This window comes from Cotesia typhae, unplaced genomic scaffold (assembly GCF_013202065.1).
Source record: "Cotesia typhae breed Kobodo isofemale line unplaced genomic scaffold, CoteBio_Ctyphae contig_23, whole genome shotgun sequence".
Classification (NCBI taxonomy): domain Eukaryota; kingdom Metazoa; phylum Arthropoda; class Insecta; order Hymenoptera; family Braconidae; genus Cotesia; species Cotesia typhae.
In genome coordinates this window covers 477,233-504,768 of record NW_027423729.1, presented here as the reverse complement: position 1 = coordinate 504,768, position 27,536 = coordinate 477,233, and the positions used below count along the sequence as shown (strand labels likewise).

The 27,536-nt window shown below is 29.3% G+C and overlaps 1 protein-coding gene across 1 annotated transcript; it reads right to left on the bottom strand.

Annotated features, from left to right (window-relative positions):
• Nucleotides 1-458: 458 nt before the first annotated feature.
• Nucleotides 459-27,312, bottom strand: LOC141524713 (lachesin). Its single transcript, XM_074238723.1, has 10 exons — nt 27,171-27,312; nt 20,509-20,600; nt 18,433-18,539; nt 17,196-17,381; nt 10,565-10,648; nt 9,194-9,314; nt 7,695-7,832; nt 5,653-5,772; nt 4,562-4,732; nt 459-1,001 (listed from the first exon to the last, which is right to left on the bottom strand). Exons 2-10 carry the CDS (start codon nt 20,576-20,578, stop codon nt 676-678), a joined length of 1,323 nt encoding a protein of 440 aa, XP_074094824.1. The 5' UTR covers nt 20,579-20,600; nt 27,171-27,312; the 3' UTR covers nt 459-675.
• Nucleotides 27,313-27,536: the final 224 nt, after the last annotated feature.

Here is a 27,536-nt window from a genome sequence, read left to right as displayed (position 1 = left end):
ATGAGACCACGAATCCATATGAAATTTTCTACGAGTGTTTCGATCGACTGAACAGACACATTCAACCTCTAAGTTTGAATGCAGGTGTTGTAAATAATTGCTTTTTAAAATAATTTCACTATGTTAAAAAATTATTTCATTAATTTATATTATCGGTATTGGATAGACTTTTTCATACTCGAAACGATTGAAAAAATTCAGTAACAATATTTAATAATTTTACACACTAGGCTGGAAGATATAGCCATCTGTTTCCAGCGTAAAGCGATTCGGCTCTTATTGTGTCAGCTTTGTTAAAAAAAAAAAATATATGTTTTTTACATCTATATATGTATTTGTATATTTATATTTATATGTATATTTTCATACAAGCTGCACAATTTAAAGTGTCTCTCCAAGACAATAACATATATTAAATATTATTTTTTAGCCGGAAAAAACAATTTCACTATAACGATATGTCCGTTTCTGTCTAAAGTTTAGACCTCCACAATATAGCAACGACGCTGTTATACTTCATTTATTTATGTTATGTATAATATTTTTAAGCTTATACATGTAGTATATGTAGTATATGTAGTACAGGCCCGCAAGGCTTTTTTTTTATTTATTAATTAATTAATTTTTTTTTTTTTTTTTTTTTTTTTTTAATTTTATAAATAGAGCAACAATTACTCATAGGAAGCATTTTATGATTAACGAAATCACCAGCCAGACGTGAGTCAGTTTGTGGAAATAAGGGTGAGAAGAGGCTGAAACACGATTTCCTGGAGATGAACCAGTACCGGAAATCGGCCTTCTTCGGATCACTTTTGTCGGTGGGGAAGGGCTTGAAGCTCCAAAGAAATTTCCCATGTGACCTTGCACCGTGTTGTCTACCGCGTACGCTTTATTTTCTATCTTCTCGAGGTCCGCCGATCCGTATACTATTTCTTCTATGTCTTCTTCTTCATCGTAGTACGTTGGAGCAGGGTTTCCCGGTCTCGATGGCCCCGATATCTCTGTAATTTATTTAAAAATCGTTCAATCGCTATTAAATGATGAAGAGCTCGAATAGTCTGGCGATTAATTATAATTTATACCGAGTAAACGTTTCAATCACGTCGTAATTGTGAATTATTTTTTATAGTTAATATTTTAAAGTAAGATATTCGGTAGATAAAGTATATCAGCTGAAGTAGATATTTTTGGTCTTGATTTAAAATATTACAAAAAACTATCAGAATTTTTTTGCTTATTATTGAAGAACTCAGTTATTATTAATCTTAAAATGTTTTCAGACTTAAACTTTTAATTTAATTTTTTTTTTAATTGATTTAAAGTAGCGATGTCTCGAGAAATTGTGTCTTTTAATAATTAATCATAATTGCGCGCTTAAAATGGATTCGGCAACTCTCACGGAAAAAAGAAAATACAAAAGTTATATTTTATATGTTGGCTGACTTAATATTGATTTGTTCTACTTAAATTTTAAGTAAGACTCGCAGATGTAAAGAAAAATTATACATCTCAATTAGGGTGGGTCAAAAAAATCGAATAATTTATTTTTGACTTTATACTCTGAAAAATAGGTTCGTAGACACCTAAAAAGAATTCTCTCCAAGTATAAGCTCTTAATTATAACGGGAAGGTCCTCCGCTTTGCGGGTTTCTATTTTTTTCGAATAATCAGATAAAAAAATTTATATCTCGCTTCCAAGTGCTTGGAAAAATATTCCGTGGCATAGATTTTGTGAGAAATTGAATGCTTTACAAAAAAGGTCTCTTATGACTTTTTCAAAAACTCAACCGATTAAAAGATATTCATAGTTGAAGTTTGGCTATTTTAAGGAAAATATTCGTTTTTATTATGAATTTTATAAGTCGATGAAAAAAATTATTTCGGATTGCGGAACTCATGATTTTGTAGGAAATTTACTGCTCTACAAAAATGGTCTCTTATGATTTTTTGATTAAGTGAAGCCGTTACGAGATATTCATCGTCAAACATTAACGAATATCAATATTTCCAGTTTTTGATCAATAATTCGATAAATTTTAATTTAAACTATGAGTTTCAGGAAAATTTACATAAATTTGAGTTTCGATCGATAAAGAAATGTTATAAACAATTTTTTTAATATTGTTTTCAGTCTTGAGCTTGTTTGATTGCATTAAAACAAGAAATTAGAGCATTTTTTTCGACATATAGCCAATGATTAGTTTAATTTGAAGTGAATGACATATTTCTTTGTCAAATTTAATATGAAAAGTATTGAATCAAGTGAGAAACAACCAGTATTTAACTTTTTTATAGATAAATTTTTTATTGAATTATCAATTGCAATATAATTGTCTATATTTTTAACATAACAGTACGCTATTACTATAAATAATTTCTTTTATTACAATTTGGGAATGTTTTTTGATGTTCTTTGACAACTTGCAATAAGTACTGGAATTGTTCTTCATTTTTTGTCAAGCATTGATTATATTCACTAACTAATGCAACAGCTCGCTCTGCTGAATCATTGACAACTTTTAGTTGTTGAAAGTATTCTTTATTTTCGAGATAACTCTCATTAGTAGGCCATAATTCAACATCGACATCAAGAAAGTCATACGGTAGATCGAAGATTTTGAAAAGATTTAATGACTTTTTAGACACAAAGTCACTCAGAGTTCTCTGCGCCAATGAATTCAAATCTTTTTTAGCAATTACAAATCTTTTAGCTTTAGAATCTGTACCTTCACGAGTATTAACAGCTTCAACAATACTTTTTTTTACTTCTAATGGAACGCCATCGTCAAACAGTGATAAAATGGCAAGTTCATCGCTCAAATACCATAAGTGCGAAATCATTTTTTCACACGTAGCTGAAGAAATCAAAGGATTGATATGTTTGTACTCCAATAAATTTTTCATAAACTGCAAGTCATGATAAGCAGCAGTTGTTGCAGAAGTTGATGAAAACCAAGCTTTTAAATACAATGTGACTATAAAAATACAGAAATGACGAAGACCATGCAATTCTTTCTGAGAGAGTTTGAATTCATCTCTGAATAGATACATTTTCAAACTATAAATGGCCTTAGCCATCCATCTAGCATGATGAACAGCACCAGGACGTTTGAAAGAAATCTTTTCTTGAGGCATTTCTCCAAGGAAAATCAATGATAATTCCAATAATTCTTTATCTAACTTATTATAACATTTCTTTATCGATCGAAACTCAAATTTATGTAAATTTTCCTGAAACTCATAGTTTAAATTAAAATTTATCGAATTATTGATCAAAAACTGGAAATATTGATATTCGTTAATGTTTGACGATGAATATCTCGTAACGGCTTCACTTAATCAAAAATCATAAGAGACCATTTTTGTAGAGCAGTAAATTTCTACAAAATCATGAGTTCCACAATCCGAAATAATTTTTTTCATCGACTTATAAAATTCATAATAAAAACGAATATTTTCCTTAAAATAGCCAAACTTCAACTATGAATATCTTTTAATCGGTTGAGTTTTTGAAAAAGTCATAAGAGACCTTTTTTGTAAAGCATTCAATTTCTCACAAAATCTATGCCATGGAATATTTTTCCAAGCAGTTGGAAGCGAGATATAAATTTTTTTATCTGATTATTCGAAAAAAATAGAAACCCGCAAAGCGGAGGACCTTCCCGTTATAATTAAGAGCTTATACTTGGAGAGAATTCTTTTTAGGTGTCTACGAACCTATTTTTCAGAGTATAAAATCAAAAATAAATTATTCGATTTTTTTGACCCACCCTAATCTCAATATTCTCTTAACTTCACGCTTTAACTAGACGGATTGGAACGATTCATTTATATATCTGCGGTCATCTTTGAAATTGAAAACCTTGAAAATAGGTGAACTCACATCTAAACAATTACTTTAGGTCACGAAAAAGACCGCAAAAATAAATTGTTTTTTACAACTTACTACAAAATAAAATAATGAAACATTCCTACTAGTAAATTGTTACAGTGGTTAATAAACAATTAATTTATTTAAATATTCCATGAATTAAAATACGAGAAATCGTTTTTTCGAGTGACTTACTTAAAAAATATTCGTGTGCAAAGATAATCAATCCTGAAGATATGAAAATTTTACATAATTGTATGAAATAAAATAATTGAGTTAAAAAATATTAACATTCTCTGACAGTTTACATTAAATGTTCATTTTTTTAACTAATAAAACCGAAAAATAATCCAGTCGACTGTCTTCAATTTAATTGCAGTTGTCTTCCCACAGCGGCGTTTAATAATTTTTTAACATGACAAGAACAAAATTAATTTTATTAAATCGGATTTAATTCGTAATCGAAAATTAAATAAGATAGTAAGTACACTCATACGTACAAGACTAATTAATTAATGAATTTATTAAAATGTTTATAAAAGAATTTTCGTCTTAATTTTTTATAACGTCAATTTACGTTCAAAATTGTGACATTGTCATTAAATTAAGAAATAATAACTTAAATTTATAATATGACAGTTAAAGTAAACGATTTTATTAATAAATATGTAGATGTATATGATTTCTTACCATAAAGACGGATACTAAAATCAACATCCCCGCGTGAATTTTTCGCGGCACACGTGTACGATCCAAAATCCTGTTTCTGGAGATTCCGAATAGTAAGAATCATTTTAACTTGAAATGCTGATTTGGGTATGACTTGGACCTCGTGTCGTATTCCAGATATTATCATGTCGTCTGAAAAAATACGGGGACATAAAAAACTAAAAAAAAAAAAACATATGAAATTTATTTTACTTAAAGTCACGTCTTTAAGCAAAGAGCCAAAAATGAAAAAGTATTAAATAAACAAGCAAGAAAGACGTTTCCTGATGCCTGTCAGCTCGTTCTCTGTCGGGCGCCCGACTGTCCGTCCATCGGTTTAATTCTCTCTCAGTTGGCCTGGATCTCCATCTACACAAGCACCTTTATAGCATCCCCATCACCGTAACCACTATCCCTGGGTGCTAAAAACCGCAAGTGCAGTACCCGAGGGAATTCTAAATTTATCGAAAGTTTTACTCAAGAAGCTTTGCTCGCCCGAGTGATCTAAAATCCTACGATACGGAAACGAGTGACATCGGTCAACCGTATTGAGAACATTTGAACAATAACTTCTCGGTAAATAAACTATATATTATATTCAAATATAAATAAATACAATGGAAAAATATCATAAGATTTATTTCAGACATTTCTGGACGTTCTTGCGCTACGCTAAAGTATTAACTTTTGAAAAATATTTTAATAAAAATTTTTATCTGATTAAATTTCAGGGATAGCAATTCATAAATTATTTTTTTATACTGAAAAAAAAAAAAAAAAAAAAAAAAAAAAAAAAAAAAACAACTCAATTCAAAAGTTTAAAAATTTTATATCCTTGGTTGATAAAAAATTATTTTAATTTAAAATACTAAAAATACTTGAGAAATAATTTTTTTCTCTTGAATCAAGAATTACAAGTTTTTAATTCAAGAATTGATTTTTTTTAAAAAAAATATTTCTCTTGAATCAAGTAGCTTTTTTTTAGTGTGCTCCAAACAAAATACATTAAATTGTAGTTTATAGTAAACAATAAGTTAATTTCATAGATTTAGGATAGTTGTGAGATAACTTACTATCGTCCTTCATCCAATAATTAATAGACTTAGGGGAAGCTTCAACAAAACATTCCAACGCTACATCAGTACCCAGTGGTGCTCCCACTAATTGATTAGGTACATGAATTGTCGGTGGAACTGCGAACCCAAAAACATTGCTCTATAACACTCAGATACACCATAAAAACTTAATTATATTTTTTTACGGATTATTTTTCCTGACAAATAATTATTTGCTGCATGTTTTATCGTATGCTGCTACCAAATTGATTTATACAACGGTATTATCTTTTAACGATGCGAATTCTCTGTCTAATGGGTTATTGCACGCCCCCCAAAGAGACTACGTTTAAGTGAAAAACATGAGACATTTATCTTCAATTATCGTTATTACAGTATAAATTTAATATAGTTATTTAACACTTGAATTTAAATTGATAATAATATTAAAAATTAAAATAACAATACATTTATTTTTATTCAATATTGCAATGGTTGAAAATGCATAAATTTAAATAACTCTCAATCGTCAAAAATATAACATGACGTCACTAATTATAGAAATAAATTCATATCCATTTTATAATTTCTAAAAAGCTAAAAAAAGTTATTTATAGAGAAAATGTAATAGGTATTGACAAAACAGACTGACAGAGAACTAATTGATAGGTTTATTTCAGTACTTGATTCGTCAGTTATTTGCAAAGTTAAAAATATTTATTGGGAGAAGCATTTAATTAAAAAAGATTTTTCAACACCCATTTAAGACAGACATTATCGATTATTATTAATTATAAAATAAACAATATAGTTACATTTCGGAGTCATTGAAAATTAAATCAATCTTCTAGTTTTCTAACTTTGTTAAATTTTAAATTTTATGTTTCTATTTAAATTTACAATAGTACAATTTAAAAGGGGTAAAAATATTAAATTCTTTTTATTGCAAATTATTCACAATCTTATCAAACCAGACGACATGAAAGCGATAATGAGCGATTGATTTAATAAATAAGCAATAAATTAATTTTTCAATTGAAGAGGCAATAATACTCAGACAAACGAATTAATGATTATAGGTTTTAAAATAACCTTATTATAAATAAAGTAAGCAATCGGACATTTAGCTAATCTCTTGAAAAAATAATGTGTCTGGAGACATTATTTTGTCATCATTACAAATAAGGATCGTAGTTTTAATAAGTTAAAAAATGAATAGTTAATTGTTAATATAGTGAGAATTGATTATTTCAACAAATAGGTATTGAATTACCAAATATTTAATAAACCGACAATAATTAATTTAATGATTTGTTCTGATGATACTTGAAACCGTTTAAAAGCATTAACTTGATTTTCAATTAATTTAGTATCCTCTTGAATATTTCCATTGCTTTTAACCGGTTAATTGGTTTTAAACCAAACAAAGAATTCACAAGTTTTACGTGGATCAAATCAACCTCTGGCTTATAATTTTTATGATCAATTTATAGAATATTGTTCAGTCAATCTCAGCCAACAAAGCAGGTGCCCGTTGGCTTTCAATCAATAGTCATTTATTATCTGTGGGTCGTTATTAATTATAATTATAATGATTAATTATTAAATAATTACAACAAAGATAATGCGGGCTGAAGATGTGCCGACAAGCCAATTAAAACTCTGAACTGGTATTATAATAATTCGTAATAAAGTTTTTTGCGTCTACCCGGACCCGGTATGCTTTATTATGTAGAATAATAATGATAATGATAATGGTAATGAATAATGAATATAAGATGAATAAGCCTACTACTAACTTATGTTAAAGAGAAGGTTTATATGCCCGTAGGATTGATATCAGAATGCTCCCTTATTATATTCAAAAGTCAGTAGAGCCGACTTACCAACATAAACCTCTTTAAACTCACAACACCCTACAATCCGAATAGCTAAGCCCTCTTTTACTGATATACACAATTAACTTACTATACACTACCCCAGTACAGCCGTAAAGCAACATCCCTCAAGAGCACCCAATCTAACCCGCAACTCGCGTTCTAATTACTAATTATACTCACAATGAACGTTGATCGTGATGCGCTTGCTGATGGCCGGTGGCACTCCGTTACTCGCAATGCACAGATATGCACCCATATCATGCCGTGATATCTTTGTGAGTCGTAATTCCTCACCATGGTACTCACTCACTGATGAGACTTGAATAATATTAAAATTTATTTTTATTATATTTTATTTCTTTTTTTTTTTTTTTTTTTAATGGTGTATATCATTTTTATACATTTTAATTTAACTTATGTCGATCATCTCTTTTGGAAAAAATTTATAAATTCATTTTATTCCAGCAATGGCCTTAAAACACTATTTAAGGTAACATTGAGTAATTATTTTATTAATATTTTTTCCTCCGTAAAGCCATCATGTAAAATTTACTATAAACATCAGAAATATTTAATATTTTCGAGTACTCAAAAATTAAAAATTTTATCATTTAAATTAACAAATATTAAACTGTAAATGTAATAATTAAATTGATATCATGATGCATTAAAATGTACTAACAAGCCACATCAAATATATGGTATTTGAATTTCGTTGCAAAGTCAATTTATTCATACAAAGTATATAATTTTTACTTTCATTGATGTTGTTATACAATCAAATAAAAATTTGTCGGATGAAAGTAAAAAAATATAAAAATTTGAATTTTTGAATTCAAAATTATTGATTGATTTTCAATTATTACATATAGATTATTAAAATAATATGAATATAATTGAAACTAGTTTTTACTTGAAATATTAAATTTTACGAATGCATTTTAATTTCATATTTAATATAAAATAGAAATAGTAATTAAGATTCTGCCTTGGAATACGTAGGTAATTACAGAGCCATTACTTGAGATTGGATTTTCTTTTTTAAGTAATAAGTCTTTTTTATTATTATTTTACTATTTACAATTTTAAATTTATATTTGACAGCTTGCGGTTATTTATTGAAAAACTAACGAATTTGTAGCAAATTTAAAAATTTAGGAGCTTTAAAAAATTGTTTTTATTGATTTTGCCTTTAATTTTTATATATTTTTAGTAACATTAAATCTGAAACAGCATGTGATAATTATTTATGAGTTTTAAAAATCGAAGTAGTTTAATTATTCATCGTTTCGTCATGTTTGTATTAAAAATTAAGATATAATCCAGTTTTTTTTTATCTTGATATAATTTATAACTGCGATAAATTTATTATTGTCCATTAGTCCAGCAAAAATAAAATACTTGAGCTTAATAATACTTTGCTAAACAGCACTTGTATGTGATTGATCTTTTTTAATTTTTTTTAATTTCTATATATAAAATTTTTTTTATGATAATTTTTTTATAAGCATTGTAATAAATCTTCCGTGTAAACTAAACCGAATCGAATAAATTTATAAGTTAAAAAAGAATTTGGAATCTCATTTTTCAACTTCAGGATTTCTTGAACGTCAAATAAACGTAATTTAAAAAAAAAATATAAAGTATAATAGAACAAGAGATTTGATCGAAGGAATTACCTTTGGACTTTTGACCATTGGAAGCAACCACTGGCTCACGAATAACAATATTCTTGGCATCCTCACGTTTCCAATTGACGCGAGGTAAAGGCACGCCTTTTGCTCGGCACGTCAGCTTCACCTGTCGACAATCATCAACGTTACTTAACTATACGAGGATGAGGATGAGAGCACAATGAGTGAGACGCGACTGAGAGAATAGAGGATGATGGTTAGTTTCGATGGTATCATTGATGCACGAAGAAGACAACAGTCTCTTACGTTTTAGAAGATAGTCAATGCATTTTGGTATACGTTTAATGTTACTTCAATATGTATGTGTATATAATAACGACCTACAATGCTTGTGTGTGTGTGTAATATACTGAAGCTAGGTGTATGTGTCTTACGGGTATTTGTGCTTCTGTCATCATCTATTGTCTATATAACGCTTGGAAATTGTACTAAAGTAGATATAACCGTAGGTAACGATCAAATCATGTTACTGTGACACAATTAAGTCCACTTGCATTAATTCAGCCCGGTTGCTTATTTTGGAAATTTTATCGAGTAGATTTTGACAATGGTTTTGTTTTTGTCGAAAGGGCGTACTACAGCGAAAAATAAATTGAACTACCCTAACAATTTTTTTTTTCTGTTTAATTTCAAGTTGATCTAATTTTCTAAATCAAATAAAAAAAATAATTGCTTGATTTTTAGAAATAAATTAATTCATTCGGAAAAAAAAAAATTAAAAACCAAGAAAAAAATTTTTTTCAAGTTTTTTTTAAATAACTTTCGAAATATTTGACTAATCAACTTCAGTCTTCAAAGATACTTTTTAAACTTAAAAAAAAAAAGCATCGAATGCCGCCGAGAGAATTTTTTAAAATTAATTTTCTATAAATTCACATATTTCAGCTTTGATATTGAGGAAAATGATTTTTTCAAGAATAAACGTAATATTAAATTTTGACAAAATATTTAGTTTAATACAATTATCTTCGTTTTATATCGAAGCCAGTTCAGTTTAGTTTTTTCCGTTTATGTAAATAAATACACTATCGTAAATTTATTTTTTTTATGGGTCATTCCATGTAAAACCGACCAATAGTTGAAATCGATCCCTTTTGATTTAGAAAAATATGAGAAATTTTTTTTCAATGAAATAGATGAAATTAAAAGAAAAATTAATTTAATAATTCGTAAAAATAAATTAAAGCAGATAAGAAAATTAAACAATTACTAAAACGACTTAATCAAAGGAGAAGTACAAAATTACATAAAATATAAGTATATTTACACAAAAAATCGGATTATTAATAAAAAATTGAAGTTATTTATTAAAATGTAAAAGTTTTATTAATTATGTTAGTTATTTTGTTTGATTACCTGACTACCTTCACTAACCATGACGTCCCCTGACGTCTCATTAGTCACAAAGTCCGGTGGTACCTCGATGGAAAGCATTCCAGTCTGCAAGAAAACGGTCGGAAACTGTGAAAATGTCTTGACAAGTAAATTTTAATTGAAGTTACAACATCCTGAAACTCTAGTAAGATACGAGCGAGCTTTGTAAGTGAGCGTGAGCGCGAGTAGGACGTAAAATATAACTCCGACGAAGCCATCTTCTTGACGAAAGAAGATGGAGAAAATACCGTCAGTTGGAAATGGGAAAAGATCTCGTCTTCGTCTTCGTCTTGGGCTTCTCTTCAGTACAGCACTATACTGACTACCGTGTTGCCTTTGAAATACGTGACATAAAGAAAAACTATGGAAATGGTTTCTCCTCCTATCCTATCCGTAGCGTGCCGTGCCGTGGCAGTGGCAGTGGCGCCCACCTAATAGAGAAAACCCACCCACATTCAAGTGAATGAATATCTCTCGCCTCCGCCTCAAAAAGCCTATACCGCTTTTACTCTATCTCCTTTGCATTAAAGTCACTCCACACTATTCCCTTCTCCCTTTTCCTTCTCTTTCTAACCCAGGGTATTTTTTTTTTTTTTTTTTTTTTTTTTTTTATTCACCTTGTTCAGTCTGCTCAATTCCCTTTCATTGATAAAGTCCTTGGCTTTCACCACGTAACTCTTTGGTCATTGTACATCTATCAGTCACCTTTTTTAAGTACCACCGATAAATTTTAAAGAGACTTGTTATTTGAATTATAAAAAAAAAAAATATTTTATTTTTTTCTATCCTGGCAAAAACTATTTTATTCATTTTTTGATATATAAGTTTATTGTAACTCTGCTTCTATTCATCATACAATCGCTATCGATCATTCTTGAATGTTAAAGCGTGGGTTTTATTTCAAGCCTAGGTATATAGACTTGTATAAAAAAAGCTGATTCCATCCAGCAAGTCTTCGAGTTTCGTATAATGAAAAATTCAGATTTTTAGGACTCTAATAAGGCTTATTAAATAAGCAACATCAAAAAATTTTGTCCCAGATTCTTAGCTCTGAAAAAAATTTCAACAAAAGTAAAAGCTGAAAAATAAAATATTTTCCCTTAGCAAAGGATTAGAGTAGCAGAAAAATATTTATTATTAAAAATTGTTGAAAAAAGTCTAAAGTAGTACAGCTGTCGTATTACGCATGTAATTATACGAAAGTCATGTCGTCGAGAAGGTCACAAAGTGAATGAAGGAGAATGAAGGAGAGAGGAGGACAAAGAGGCAGAAGCAAGCAGTGAACTTCAATCATTATAACTAAGTTGTCTTGTTGGCTCTATCTTGTCTCCTGGTTTCTCACACAGGAGGTGGCTGGTTGTACTCTTGAAATACCGCTGTAATAAGTGAATACGCCACGGCATCTTGGCTAGGAGCCTTGAAATATTGAGAGTTAGGGCGCTCAAAAATTCTCAAGAGACATCAAGCTAAATTATTTTACCTCGCGCTTTATTTTCCTCAACATCCTAGATCCAACATCTGACATCTCTCACACAACACACAGTCACACAGTCACAGAGTCCTTTATTATATATGCACATCCCCTGTATTGGTGGCACACTTGAAAATGTACAACACATGTACCACCGGCAAAATCGTAAAGTCACTTAACTTTATTCCTCTATTTACCAACAGGTTCAACTAATACGAGCGAGCGTTTATGAAAATTAAATTTACCAGAGAGAATTCGATAGTAATATGTACAAACAAGTGTACTTTATGCTGCTGCTGCTGAAGACGAGGACGTTGTTACAGCAACCACCGCGTAACGAAGGTGTCAAGGATTAACTTGTACTACGCCTATTTTCAGTAGTGAAACTTGTCGAGCTGCTTTATGCCGAGTCGAGTAAGAGAGGAGAGTAAGTCCACGCACTTCTCCATTCCTAACTCGAGTGGTTACCTCTAACTTCTGCTAACTCTGTTACCTCTTTAAGAGGTTCGTTAGTTTTTAAATATATATTATTTATTAATAAACTCTGCTGACTAACTTTTCCAACATTTACTTTTTTACTTACATTTAACTATTTGCTTCTTAATTTTAATCAATTAAAAACCCGCCTTCGTCTCTTTCAAACGTTTATTTGAAATTTATCATCAAGAGGATTTATTAAGCTAATGATTCAATAAATCGATTTCATCGAATAGTTGAGTCCTTGACTTTGAAAGACAAATGTTCTTTGAAGATATACCTATATTTTTTTAATTTTTAGACCATTCGATGAATGTATTTTCATTAGATAAATATAACTTACAATTTAATGTAATTTTTGGAACATACATTAACCTCAACAAAATATATATATATATAGATAATACAGGCCCGCCGCATAAAAGTTAAATCTGATTCTGGGCTAGTTTGAGAAATAAAACGGTAGAAAGACTTGACGTTGAAATTAGAGTGACCGAGCTAGTATTCTTGGCTTTTACGAAAACGAAAACGAAAAGTAATTGGCCCATCGTAAAAGAAAAATTGAGATAGGATCCTACTTGATAAAATGATGAAAAGCGATAGTTCTGTAAATCTTACCGGGTAACTATCGACTATTAAATGGTCATCCGATAAAAAATATATTATAATCAATAAGTGTTTGAATCACAAATAGCAACAACTATAATTTTATGACATGCAAAAAAAAATTTACAATTGTTACTTGTTAAGCATTTGTAGGTTGTAATCGATTGAATGACTGTAACGTTGCCAATTAGTTACTTTAAGATGTTTGCAGTCGGCTTACGGCATTTGGTATTGGAAATGTAACGCCGCAAACGGTGTACCGCGTACGCAAGAGGACGTAAAGCTCCCAGTATGCTGGTATGCTGGAAGCAAAGTACAGTGAGAACGACAACTATAACGATAAGTAGAAAGAGAAAGATAATATAAAGACTTCAGTGGGAAAATAGGGAAGGAAAGGCGCTTAGCTACTACTGAAAATGTTGAAAAGTAGTAAACGGCTAAACGCGTCAGCCAGCCACCTGCGTCTCGCGACAAACTTTGGCCATTCCTTTCGCGGTTACTCGTAATTGTTTTATAATTATGTGCTACGTATAAACTCATAGCGATAAATAAAACTGAAAATACTTATAAATTAAATAAACATCATTATCAAGTATTTTTCTTCACATAAATCTTCCTTTTTTTATTCTTATTTTTTAAGTGTTACTTCAAAAAATAATTTAGTCTTAGGTTATGACATATCCCTTGCGACTTTCAAATCATTCTGAAATCAGTCTGAAAAAATTCTGGAAACGTTATGGAATCATGATGGTTCCAGAGTGGTTTTGTGCCTATTTTCCAGCATGAAACCAGAGTGAACCCAGACTAAAGCCAGAGTGGAATCAAAGTGAACTCAGAATTAAATTAAAGTGGAACCAGAGTGAACCCAGACTAAAGTCAGAGTGGAATCAAATAAAAAACAACCGTTACGCTCGGGAATCGAATCTGGGACCTGACGCTTGAAAGACTAATTCTTTACCAGTTTACCGATGAGAATTACTTGAATATCAAGGTTTTTAACAACTACAAGTAATGCAAATCGTATACATAATCAATGCGTAATGAATAAAATTTTTTATTTCGTTTGTAAATTATTAATTATCAATATACACTGATAGAAAGATTTATTAACTATTAATAAATTAATTTATTCGAAGACAATTATTTAATTGGTTAAATTTTAATAATTTAAAATTAAAATAATTTAAAATTTAGCTCGATCAAATATTAAAAACAAATACATGTAATGACATATAGTTATATATAAATTATATGTAATTATATGTAGTTATATAAAAATTATATATAATCTTAAAAACGAATGTATGTAGTGACGTACAGTAGTTATATATAAATTATTTGCAATTATATATAGCTTTATATAATTACATATAATCTTAAAAACAAACATATGTAAAGACATATAGTTATATATAAATTATATGAAATTATATATAGATTATATATGGTTCTATAGAATTATATATAATTTTTTTTTCCCGGGATCAAACGGATCCCTATGTGAATTTCTAGTATTTTCAAAATAAAATCTTTTTAAGTCTCATACAAAAATTCATAACATTTAAAAATTTTTAAATAGGGAACCAATTAATAATGTATAATACTAAATTCACCTGTTGACTTCATAATTTAATATAATAAAGATAAAAATAGACCTTTAACTAATTGAAAGTATTTTCAAATTACAAAATTTGTTATCTCTTATTTTGTAGAATGAAATGATTGTTAATTATGTAGTTGAAAAATGCTATATGATTATCAATTTATTAACCATTTGTCGTCTAACTGTTAATATAATTAGGTAAATTATGAAAACTCAATGCACTACACTCGTGTTAAAGTTATCATAAATATACTAAGGACAAAATTGAGAATTATTCGAATTTACTCTGAAAAGCGCTAAACCCACGTTGAAAACATTTTCAAGACATTCTGAAAACACTCTAGTTTCATTTTGAATTCACTCTGAGATTACTCTGAATTCACTCTGGGATCACTCTGGATTCACTGTGATTTGACTCTGGAAAAAAGGCACAAAACCACTCTGGATCCACACTGATTTCAATATGATTTCACTCTGACTCTGAATACAGAGTGATTCCAGAGTGAGGTGAAGGTTGCAAGGGTATCACTATTGCTGTTGAGAAATAATTTATTGTTTCCTGTGAAAAATTTTTCTGATATGATTATATCAAGCTAATTCTTAGATTTTTTTTTTTTTTTTTTTTTTTCATTTCTTTAAATTACTATTTATAAAAACTTTTTAATATTTCAATAAATAATTTTATAACACGTTTAAATTAAAATTTATTTTAATCTATAAAAAATCTGATGGTTATATCTCGAAAGATTCGATTCTCTAATTAATTACTTGTTGAAATTATGTTCTGATTTCAACAGACGATCCCTTATGATTTCTTAATATTTGAAATTTATTTAAAATTCAACTGACATACATCCAATATTTTTTAATGAGCTTAAGTTTATTTTTCAAACTATAGAGCAATCTAAAATTACAAATATACAAATAATAATCAGTACTTAAAATGAAGAGTAAAAAAAATATATAAAGAAAAGTAATATCATTTAATTTTTAGCGGATTAATTAAAAAAACAATTGCGTGTCGATGCAAGAATTATTTAGCAATTACTCGACGAGCTTATTACAGTATTAAAGTTATATTACTAAAGACGCTTATGAATATTATAAGATAGGCTGGTTGAACTGAAAGAAGAGTAATGAGGAAGCAAAGAAAATCATGAAGGAGAGTAAGTAGCAAGAGATGATGAACCAGTGGTAAGAAGTGTAAGAACAACAGAGCAGAGAAGAAGCTTACAACAGAGATGAGGTATAAAAGGAAGGAGTGTAAGACGCCCAAGTATAAAACAAGACCCGAAACTTTGATGCGTCAGAAAGTTGAGTTGGACCCCGAACAACTCACAAAACGGCATTACCTTCGCTCGCAAGGTATTATGGGAATGAAAGCTACTTATAGCGTGAGTTTAATTCGAAAGGCTCGTAAAACATAGAAGCACATGAAAATAAATACTAAAGATTTAATATTTATTTTTATTAACATCTTCGCTATTGTTGTTATTCTAAACATCAAATATCTTACTTTCAGTTGAGTTGATGCAACTGAAAACTTATCTGTAGCAATAAATTTTATCTGAAGAGCAATAAAACGTATGATATATGATATATGATTTTGATTAATCCATGATCAAAGTATGTATTTCAGATGGAAGTTGATATCGAGGTGGTACTTGACAACTAAAACTCGACATTGTATAGTGTAACAACGAATAGCTGGTGGTACTCGATATTATCAGAGCGATCTTGTTTAAAACTGAGCGAGCCATTTGGTAGCATTAAAATGGATTGGATAAACCGTTGAAACTTGGCCGTCCACTCAAAGCTTATAGAGGTCATAATTAATGTGCCCCAGCACGCCGCTGATCGTTCGTTCTGTAGCCACGAAATTAACCTGATCAGTGTGCTTTGCACGGCTAACCAAAGAGGAGCAACCAAGCCAGAGGGAGAAAGAGCAGGGAAGGGACATCGAGAGCAGGGAGCACAAAGTTGAAGGAAAAGGAAGAGGAGGAAGAGGAGTCAAGCGAAGTAAAGAGGTCGGGAGGGCGAATGGATGAAAGGGTGAAAAGCAGAGGATTGTGGATTGGTATTGTGGATTAACGTATCCCGGATTCATTGTCGAGTGCTTTTGATCACTTTATCCGTATGGATTTTACTTGGTTGTAGATTGTAGATCCAAGTAGTCTCTACGCTCTATACCACTCCATCCCCAGGTACACCGATGTATGGCTTTTAGTTCCACACTAGGTACAGGTTATTTTAGTCTGCTCAGACATAGACAAACCAATCGCGCAATGTGACATCGCTGAGTGGTTTTAATTGGGAATCGAGAGCTATAGAATTTACCTGATATGGTTATAACTATTTGTTTGATATTGTACTGTCCTGGCCAATGTAAGTAAGGCATTTCAAAATTAATTTGTTTATCCTGATGATAGAGGATAAAGATAAAGATTCAACCTTACCTGGGATTTCATTGGGTCTGTGTTTATTTGGCACATGTAGAGACCCGCGTCCTCAAGCTGGACACCGCGGATGTGGAGATTCCAGGTTGAGTGGTCGTTATGCGAGACCTGGACTCGCGGGTTGTGGGTTATCACGTGTTCGTGAATCGCTTGGATCGCCTTTGTGTCTGCTTTCACCCATCCGACCTGAAATTTCGTTAAGGTTTCTAGGGGTTATTACCGTAGATTGATTTCATTTGTCAACCGGCTATAGATAAAGCTGTTAATAGATTCAAGTGGCATTTCAGCGAATAGTGAGTGAGCTGTCAATAAAATTCTTGGGTTCGGAATCTCGAAATTTGATATTTGAATTTTTTTTTTTTTTTTTTTATTTTTATTTTTTTAGTTAGGTATTATTTTTTATTGGATTTTTTTGAAGTATGATATTTTGTTGATTTTATAAACTGAATTAATGTGTTAAATTTTAGCGTTTATCATTCAATACCATGTGTGTCTAAAATGACATTTCACTAAAAATATTTCTTCTGTAATAGCCGACCAATAATACATTTCTTGTGGTAATAATTCATCCACCAAATGAAAATATCTCGAGTAACATGATATTAGTGTAGCTCAAAATAGCTCTGCTTAAATAAACAGAACAGCGGATTTATTTTCATTGATAAATTATACAAAGGATCAATCACATAAACAACTCACATCGAAGGATTAAACTCGCGACAATATATGGAATTTACACAGTTTTTAAACAGAAAAATTCATTGATATAACGCTTTGTACAATTGATAATATTTTTGTGAAGAATATTATATTTCAAAAATATCATTAATTATTACTTAATCTTTTTATAAAAACAATCAAATTACATACATTAATTGTATTATTGATAAAATTACCATACACAACATTATTTACACAAAATTAATTGATGATACTCATAGCAGTTAACATCAATTATCAGTAATGAATCACGAATTCTGAATCAATAAGAATTCGCTTGAAATAAAATTTTGAATTTATATTATTATTATTATAATAAAACTTTCCTTTTTTGGATGTATGATTGAAAAGAAAAAAGTAATTGAATGTCAGTTTGGATTTAGTTGTCGTAATTTAAAGTAGACAAGAGTATCATTGGGAAAGATGAATGTGGGGTCTTTTCATAATCTTTTTCAACGTCAACGAGGTGACTTAAGACTTAAGATCTGACTAGAGAAGCTAATAACGTTTTACTTACCCGATAACCACCCAAATGCTCCACTAGACATGTGAAGAGAGCGTCTCGTCCGAGAGGTACCGTAAGATTGGCAATCGGGGCCACAAATTCAGGTTGAAAGGCTCCACCTGTCAGGCGAAACATACCCATACATCTTTATCAATATTTATATAGTTACATATATATAACAATAACATAGCAAAGACCGGTGGAAAATTATTTTATAGTCGGTCGTATTGTTTTGAGATGTAGCTTAAATGAGCAACTTTGCTCTGTACTAACAACAAATAGCAGGTTGTGCTACACGAGATACTGCTACTAGTAGTACTACTACTATTGCTACTTACTGCTATTACTAGGTATATATAGATATAATGCAACAGCAACTACGACTACGGACCTTGGTGCATGGATGAATACAAGTAAGAGTACGAGGACGAAGAGAGGAAAATTACGTTTTGTTTTCTCTCCTTACTCATATCCGGGTGAAACCAGAAATTTCCAACTAGCTCGACGCTACGCAAGCCAACCACATGGAATACAATAAGGGGCTGAATGGAAACTGACAGTAAAACCAAGTGTAAAATAAGCTATTACGGTACGGAGAGCTGAAGCTGGAGCTAGAGTACAAACTTCCACGAAGGTTGATGTTAAAAAGATAAAAATATGTATTTATATACCATTGAACCTTTTGTTCGTATTGTGAATGTTTTCTTATACTGCGTGTAATTTCATTTAATCTAATGAAATAACGCTTTACTTGTTTAGTTTCCTCTTTGTGCCTTTAGAATTATTAAAACTACCCGGAAAGTAACCTTTTTACTTTGATTTTTTTTTTTTTTATATAATTTTATTACTACAGCATCGCAATAAGAATGACAAAACATTGAACAAGGACGGAGCGTTGAAACGGGTACATAAGAATACACACACTTTTAGATCTTCCTTTTTCATTGAATTCGAAGTAATTAAAAACATCTAAAAATCAATTAATTCTATAGGCCATTCCTCGAACTTCCTCAAGAATTTTTTGTTTTTATTCAAGATAGTCATGGGTATTATTATTTTCAATTATTAATTCGTACGGATAAAAAAAAATATTTAACGATACTGAGCAGGTGAATTATTTAATTTTTCACATTGAAAATATCTGGTAGATTTAAATTAGTAATTTAAAGTTCATTGATAACGTGACCGTAGCTTTCATCACTACAAATCGATTGAGGTTTACTTATTTAAAAAGTATCAGATATTCTGTATCAGCTGGTTTGAATTTGATGTGAACTTAAAAATATTTAAATTTAACTATTTAAATAAATTCATGAAAAGTAAAATTTTGAAAACATTTATTGAATATCAAAAGACTTTTTTTTAAAATAAAAAATTTTTTTCTTTAACAGTTAGTTGACTTTAAATTAATTTGAATATTAAAATCTTTTAGAATTAAAAAATAAAACCACTATTAAATAATAAAGTATTAAAATTTCATGAGAATTTGACTAATAGAATTAAAGAATCTGAAAATAATTAGCATAAAATTTGTCACTTAGCAACAAGGATTACCGTAACAGTGAATAGAAATAACCGGATCAAAGCGCTGCAAATTTATTTCAGCTCTAAAACTTATTCAATGATAAATAACTATTTCCTCCAGCGATCTGTCAACTATATAAGCATTTGATTTTTTGACACGACATTTATTATCGTTAGTTATACTTTGATAAATGTGTGTATGTAAAAAATCCGTCTCTTCTCTTCAGATGAGCTTTTATAAAGAAAGATATTTACTTTTGATACATCACAACTCGTTGACACTTTCCCAAGTGTCTTTATCATAGATGTCGCGTGTAAGTGTATTTATAAAAATAAATATAAATTTACACGTGTAAATAAAGTTTAGTTTGTGGGAAAGTACAAAGCGTTATGCAGAATCTCTAGTGACACCGTGCGATCGTTCTCAAGGGACATCTACTGTGCAACAAGAAAACTACTTAAACTGTCGCATACAGCTTTAAATTCAAGCTTCAGAATAAGTTGAGAGGCATTTATTTTTAAGCTTTAATTAATTATTTATCAATTTGAAAAATAAAAACTCACCTAAATTGTCATTTGGGTATATAAATAATGCAATCAGCAATACCCAGAGGACTCTACCACGGTGGATCATGTTGCCTCGATCATGGACGCTTCTGAAACATTTATTATTTACAATGATTTTCAAAAATAAATGTAATTATACTATAATATAAAATTCATGACTGAGTTGAAGTTGGTTAGTATCGAAATATATCGAAATATCGAAAAAATATGGTCCCCGATTCCTTATTGGTCGAAATTAAGGCGCGCGTCTGCGCGCAATTTGAATTTCTAGTTTTAATCTTAAAGTAAAGTGATTATAAAGACGGTAAAATGTCATGTTCGACCAATCACTAAAATATCAAATTAAGTTTATTAAATTTAATTTTATTTAAAAATTTGATTAACTTTAATTAATCTCCTGATGGTAAGATCTCGTCGATATCTTATAATAGCTTTATTCTAAGATAACGTTCATTTAATATAAATCTACTAAAACTCAGCTGATACAATTTTGTACAGATACGTAAAAGGTGGAAATAATAGTCTTCTATGATCTCTACACATGAATTAATAAAAATTTTATTAAATTAGTGAATATTGACTAATTTTAAGAGTCAATCAAACCGCAGTACTCTTAAAGAAAAAAAAAATGAATATTAAATTATTTCGAATGTTTTTCTTAATTTTTAACTTTGTCGCAATCTGCAAAAAAATATTCAGGTGTACAATCTAACGCTTTGATAAATTCATCAATCTTCCCTCACAAAATATGTCAAAAATGAAACTTGATTTCAGTATCTAATTGAATAATAGATTGACAAATAATTTCTAGATCAGTTTAAAACTGCTGTAAAACAAAATTAAATTAAATTAATATTTATTTAAATTCAATGACATATGCAGAATATAATTTATGGCAATGTAAATTTTACAAGAGATTTAAAATCCAAAAAAATCTTCTACATTACAAGGCTTTTATTTTTAATGAAGCCAAAGTTCTTGAACGAACGTAAGCTGAATATAAAATTTCCAATAAATTATTTTATTGAATGCAGAAAATATGAAGTTTGAATTTTTTATCAATACAGGTCGCATTATCTGAAAATAAAACTTTTTATCAAACGACTAAAACTTATAAATTAATTATCCTATCTCAGATTCGATTCGACGACTTGTATGATATTTAATTAGTATTTCACTAATTTAATCATCAGATGCAATACTATGATGCTCATACGGATGCGTTAGAATCGAAGTAATAAATTAAAAATTAAAATAAATCCAGTAAAATGTAGTCAAAACTCTTTCAATTAACACTATTAAAAATTTTAATTAATTAACGAATTAGTGTAACTAATTAATAGGTAATTAATGAATATATAACTTATAATTAGTAAAAAAATATTTTTAATTAATTTGGAAAAACTTATTTTTCAGTAATAGGCAATCGTAAATAAGTTCGATCGTTATAAATAAAAATGTGGAATATTATAATGATGATTATTGTATCTTGTTTATCTTATTCGGTGTAAATTTTTCGAGCGCGTTCGAAATAATTAATTTTGACATTACGTATCGGTATTTTATTGTATGATTCTTTTATTCTTTTAAACGTATTTTCTCTTAGCGGTGGAATTCGGTAAATTTAGTATCTCAAAAGTTTATACACTTGGCTTTCATAAAAATACACATGCATATTTTTTCGTGAGGAAGCGAGCGTGAGGTGGTTTAGCAAAGACCTCGGAGAAGGGGCTGGGATGCAAGCCCAGTTCTTTGCTTCCCAGTAAGGAAAAAAAAAGACCGCTATAATGCGAGATAGTTAAAGCTAAATGGAGACAGAACGAGAGAAAAAGGAAAGGTAGAAAAAAATAAAAAGATACTTTAGCGCGTTAATATGCCGTTAGAACCACGGCACAGTGTCGTAACCAACTCCAAAGTGGAATATCCTTCCCAAGAGAGTTATTCAACGGTGCAATTTTTGTCCCAGAATAACAAAAAGTTATGTTTTATATAATATTTTTTTACAAACACTTTACATTTCGCTGCTTTCAATAATTGATAATTACTTTTTAATATTTTTCACATTAACGTTAATTATTGTAGTTTCATAAAAATATCTAATAACTTTATTATTTCTGTATCAACATTTACCAATAATAGACTCAAAATTTTTCGTCAAATTCAACCCTAAAATTTTACATAAATTTAATTTCAACGAGAAAAAATTTTTTTTTTATTTTTTCCGACACAACTCAATAATAAAAAACTGTAAAATAGTCAGACAGGTAAAATAATATTGCTGTGGTGAGATTAGCAACCAATAATTCAATAATAGATACAATCGAACTAGCTCATAGAACCGCCAAACTATTCAAAAATGCTAAATTTTCTTCTTATTGTATTACTTAGTGGAAAAAATTTATTATAAAAATAAACTTTTTTGAGAAATTATTAAAGATTCAAGATGATGAAAGAAGTTTATCTCTAGGAAAAGCTTAACAAGCAATTTAAAGAATTTTTTCTATTACTTATCATTTAAAAGTTATTGAAGTGGTAAGTTATGAAAATACACTTTCCTGTAATTGAAAAAATCTATTCTACTTAAATTGTAAAAATGGTGGAAGAATTGTCGAACATACTGATAAAAATAAAATTTAATCCATTTATGGATTTTGATACATAATTTGAATAATTTGACTGTTGAACTAAGAAAAAGAAAAAAACATTGTCCAGGATTTATTGGAATTAATTTAATTTATTAATTTTTTGATAAAAAAAAATATCAAATTAAATCAAATCTGTTTTAATCGATTTGACAAATTATTTATAATATTCTTGCATCAAGAAAATTTTCTTACCACATGTATTTTTCTTTCTCAGAGTAATAAATCCAAAACAAAATTATTTATTGTTGATAGTTGCCTTGAGTGATATAAATTGAAAATAATATATCCAAAAGTGTAATTATGATTGAAATAATGGACGTCAAAATAATTAATTGATTGATTATAAAAATCTATAACAGTCTTCTTATGAATAAAAAAAAAAAAGCTGTACTATTGACAAATAAAAAGAAGAAATAAAAAAAAAGGTGAGTATGAAAAATGTTATCAATTTAGATATTTATTATTTTAGGAGTTATCAAACAATGGACAATTGATTGACGTTGTATAATTAGACAAGAGAGACAGGCAAACAACTTAAACAAGATATATCGACAAGAACGAGATGTAGGATTGTAACTTGAATACCCTCGTTATTGATAGCCTTCGAACATCTATACCGACGTATCGTATTTGGACAGTTACCGCGCGTTTCCGAATACCATGCACACTACTCGACGTAACTGTGTCTAGTCAAGAACTTTACTGAGATTAAACATCGGTTCGTTCAAAACCATTCTGCGGAATGTCATGATTTATATAACATCTCATTACTCAACTCGAATAAACAAAAAATAGTGAAAGAAATAAGAGAAAAAAAAAAAGTATTAACATCAACATTAGCATCGGGAGAACGAAGAAAGGTGAAACAGAAATACGATAAAGAGAAATGAATAGGAAACATAATTTATTAAAAGTATTATATACTGTACTGTACTGTACTACTCTACGGAAGAAGAGAAAAAAAAAAAAAAAAAAACATTGATAATATTAAGCGAACGTTAAATTTCTGTCCTTGACATTCGTAATGATCCATAGGATGTGGTATATTTTGCATAAGAATGAAGACAGAATCGGAATGACCATGTTGATGATGAATAGCTTATGAGGCCATTCGTCATTTAAATGGCAAAAAAACTTAATAAAAAAGACCGTAATAGCTGAAAAAAATGAAGAAACCAGGAATATAAAATTAAAATAATAGACCAGTGGAGTAGCCTACAGTATAGTCGGGCTAAATTGAACGGATTTACGTTGACAATTTATTATTATGCATCTTAGTGCAAATGAATGAGATAAAATAGTGGAAAAAAGTAAGGCTGGAGGTTGAGAAGATGCACAAGAAAATTAGCGACATTCTCGGCTGTTAAGTTATCGGTGTCCTTATACTAGGGCTCTCTTTCTCGGGATCACGGACAAGAGCGTCCTCTCTTTTTCCACACCCTAACGCTCATTACTTCTTCCTCAAACTACTCGCGAACATTAAGGGTCATTACAATGCCCATAAATTGTGGACCACCGTCCGCCGCACAGTATTTATGTTATCAATTTCGGGCCTACTTTTCTATTCAACTTTAACAATAAGATTTTATTTTCTGATTAAGTTATTTTAGTCACAAACTATGAAAACTATTTTTGTTGTGTTGATAACGAAATTTCGTTGTGTTTATTTTATTATATTTTTCCGAGACTGAATAATATTACGGCCGAGGTAATATAGTCTTTTTATACTGAAAAAATTAAAAAAAAAACTCACTTAATTTAAGAAAAATATTATTTTTCAAATTTCACTTTTTTTTCAAGATATTCAGTTTGAATTAATTCAAGAAATTTCCTCACGAATAAAGTAAATAACACTTGAAGACAAATAGAAAAAGTTTGTCATTCAAAAATTTTAATCCTATTTTCAAATTAGGTAATTTATATTTTATCCAAAAATATTTTTCTAACTCTAAATTTACTAACTCTATAAAGTATACCAATAAAAAACCTCTTTTAACATTGACCGTGAATGATTAATATTTTTTTACGATCATGGGCTATTTATAAATAATACAACAGTACAAGATCAATGTAGCTATTAACCAAAAGTTAAAAGGAGCTTAAAGGATCTTCAACTCTAAAATCAATTTTACTGTCTACGCGAGTTTATTAACAATTTAAGGAAAAGTCAACTGATGAAAGCTTCTCAAGTTTAGTTGTTCTCACAAATTGAGCCACTTTTGAACGTGCCTCTAACTAAATACCCAATCAGACTACTTTTGATTCAAAGTTAGTTTCTATAAATCCCTACCTTATATTCAATTAAGATAGAATAAAAAAATATTTCAATTGAATTTGAACTAACGGTTAAACTTTCGCGGTTTGAACCCACTTAAGATACTTTGACACTTAAAGCTAATTTAATCTCGTCCAAGTGATGAGAGCATTTTGAGTAAAATTCGTTGTAGAGCTAGAATCTCTTCTTAGTTTTTGATATACGTTGATCACAAGTCATAAGGGATTTTAAATTTTAACGATAAACTTCTGCTCCAAATTTTAATCCTTGCTATTTGCTTCATTAGTTTGTTGCAGCTTAATTAGTAAGGTTCATTATCTTCTTTGTAAGAATTTGTAGGAATACAAAATTCTCTCTAGCTATGATATCAGTCAAATTGTCTCATAAAACACACAAGAAAATTTTTTTTACTGCGAAAAATTTTTATTGAACCTAAAATTTATTGAAAGTCAGTTCTCTGGGATAAAAATAATACAATTTACTTTTCATGCCAGACGGATATCTAATAAAATTTCTGACGCATAAATCTCCCAGCAGTTTTATTTGACATTAGGGTTGGAAAAACCAACACTTGAAATAAAATAATTAATAAATCCCCAATTACGGAAAAAAGTTTTTATGGAATCAAATTAACTGAAACGAGCATAAATCTTGGCAATTAAAGAACAGTTTAATAATATAATACCAATTCCTATCAAATAAATGTCATAATAATTTTTTAACGATCCTCCGAAAAAACTGAATGATATTTATAAAAAAAGATTAATTTTAATCCGTAAAAAAAAAATTCGAAACGTCTATATGATCTCTCACAAAGTTTATACTGTGGACATTTAACATTAATTTTAAATAAACAATTATATTTAATAATTTGATCTGTCAGATATTATAATTAATTACAGAGTATAAAACAGTTAAGCTTCTACATATTTTATACTATCATACCTTAATTAAAGAATAATGCGCGTCACTTAAACTAATAACTAATAAAAAAATAACCATTATTATTATTTGTGGAACAAATAAATGGATGGATAATATTTAAAAAAAAAAATATTTTTTTAATTAAATTATCAGAGTCATCTAAGAATCTCTGGGGAAGCCATAAAAATTTCGTGTTTCAAATAACTTTTTTTATACTCTCAAATATCTTCCAAGATGTTAAGCAACCGAAACTTTTAATTGGATTATCAGATCACATTTTATTGGAATTTATACAAACTAAACGTCAATCATTGCAACTTGTCCCGCTTTGTACCCAACCTACCGACGATAAAACCTCTCTCATTATAATTTTCAACAGTAAAAAATTCTTGAGACTTAAATTAAAAAAGTTGATTTTTTTACCTTAAAAAATAACTATTAACTTAAAGTATCCTTTTTTTTTAAATCAATCTACCAATTACCATTTTTTTCAGTACAGTTCTTTAATTTATTTTGTTTATTTACTTATTATGTTTTTTTTTTTTTTTTTTTTTAACAATGTATTACGTTATCGATGAAAAATTTGCAAGAAATGGTTTACATTTAGACTATTTCTAAGCCACTTTGAAGTCATACTTTCTCTTAGGTAGATTAATTAAATCCTCCGTATTACAGAGTAAAAACACTTTAATGATTAACTAATGAAACCCTTATCCCGATTCCAGACGGTATATCATTAAACGTCATAGATAATCCCTCCCGGGAAAACTTATGACGAGAAATTTCGTCGGATATTAATAATAATCTCGGCTTACCGCTGATCTTCGGCAAATTCCCAATGTCAATTTGCCAAGCACCAGAGTCGCGAGAATTGAAAACACTGAGCAAGCGAACAGCAATAAAAACGACAGCGTTCTTCCAAATAAAAATGAGAAAATAAATATTAAAAAAAAAAAAAAAAATAAATTAAAAAAAAATAAATAGAATTACAACTTTGGATAAACTCTCACCACTTCACACTAACGATGTAAATTCAACATTTAATCTTGAAAAATTTTTTCATCCATCAAAAAAAATTATAAGCCGATCACGTGACTTTTTTTTAAAAGTCATACTCTTTGTCATTTTAAACTCAAACAAAATAAATAATTACTTCTACTTTTAGTTTTTCTTTCAGTCTT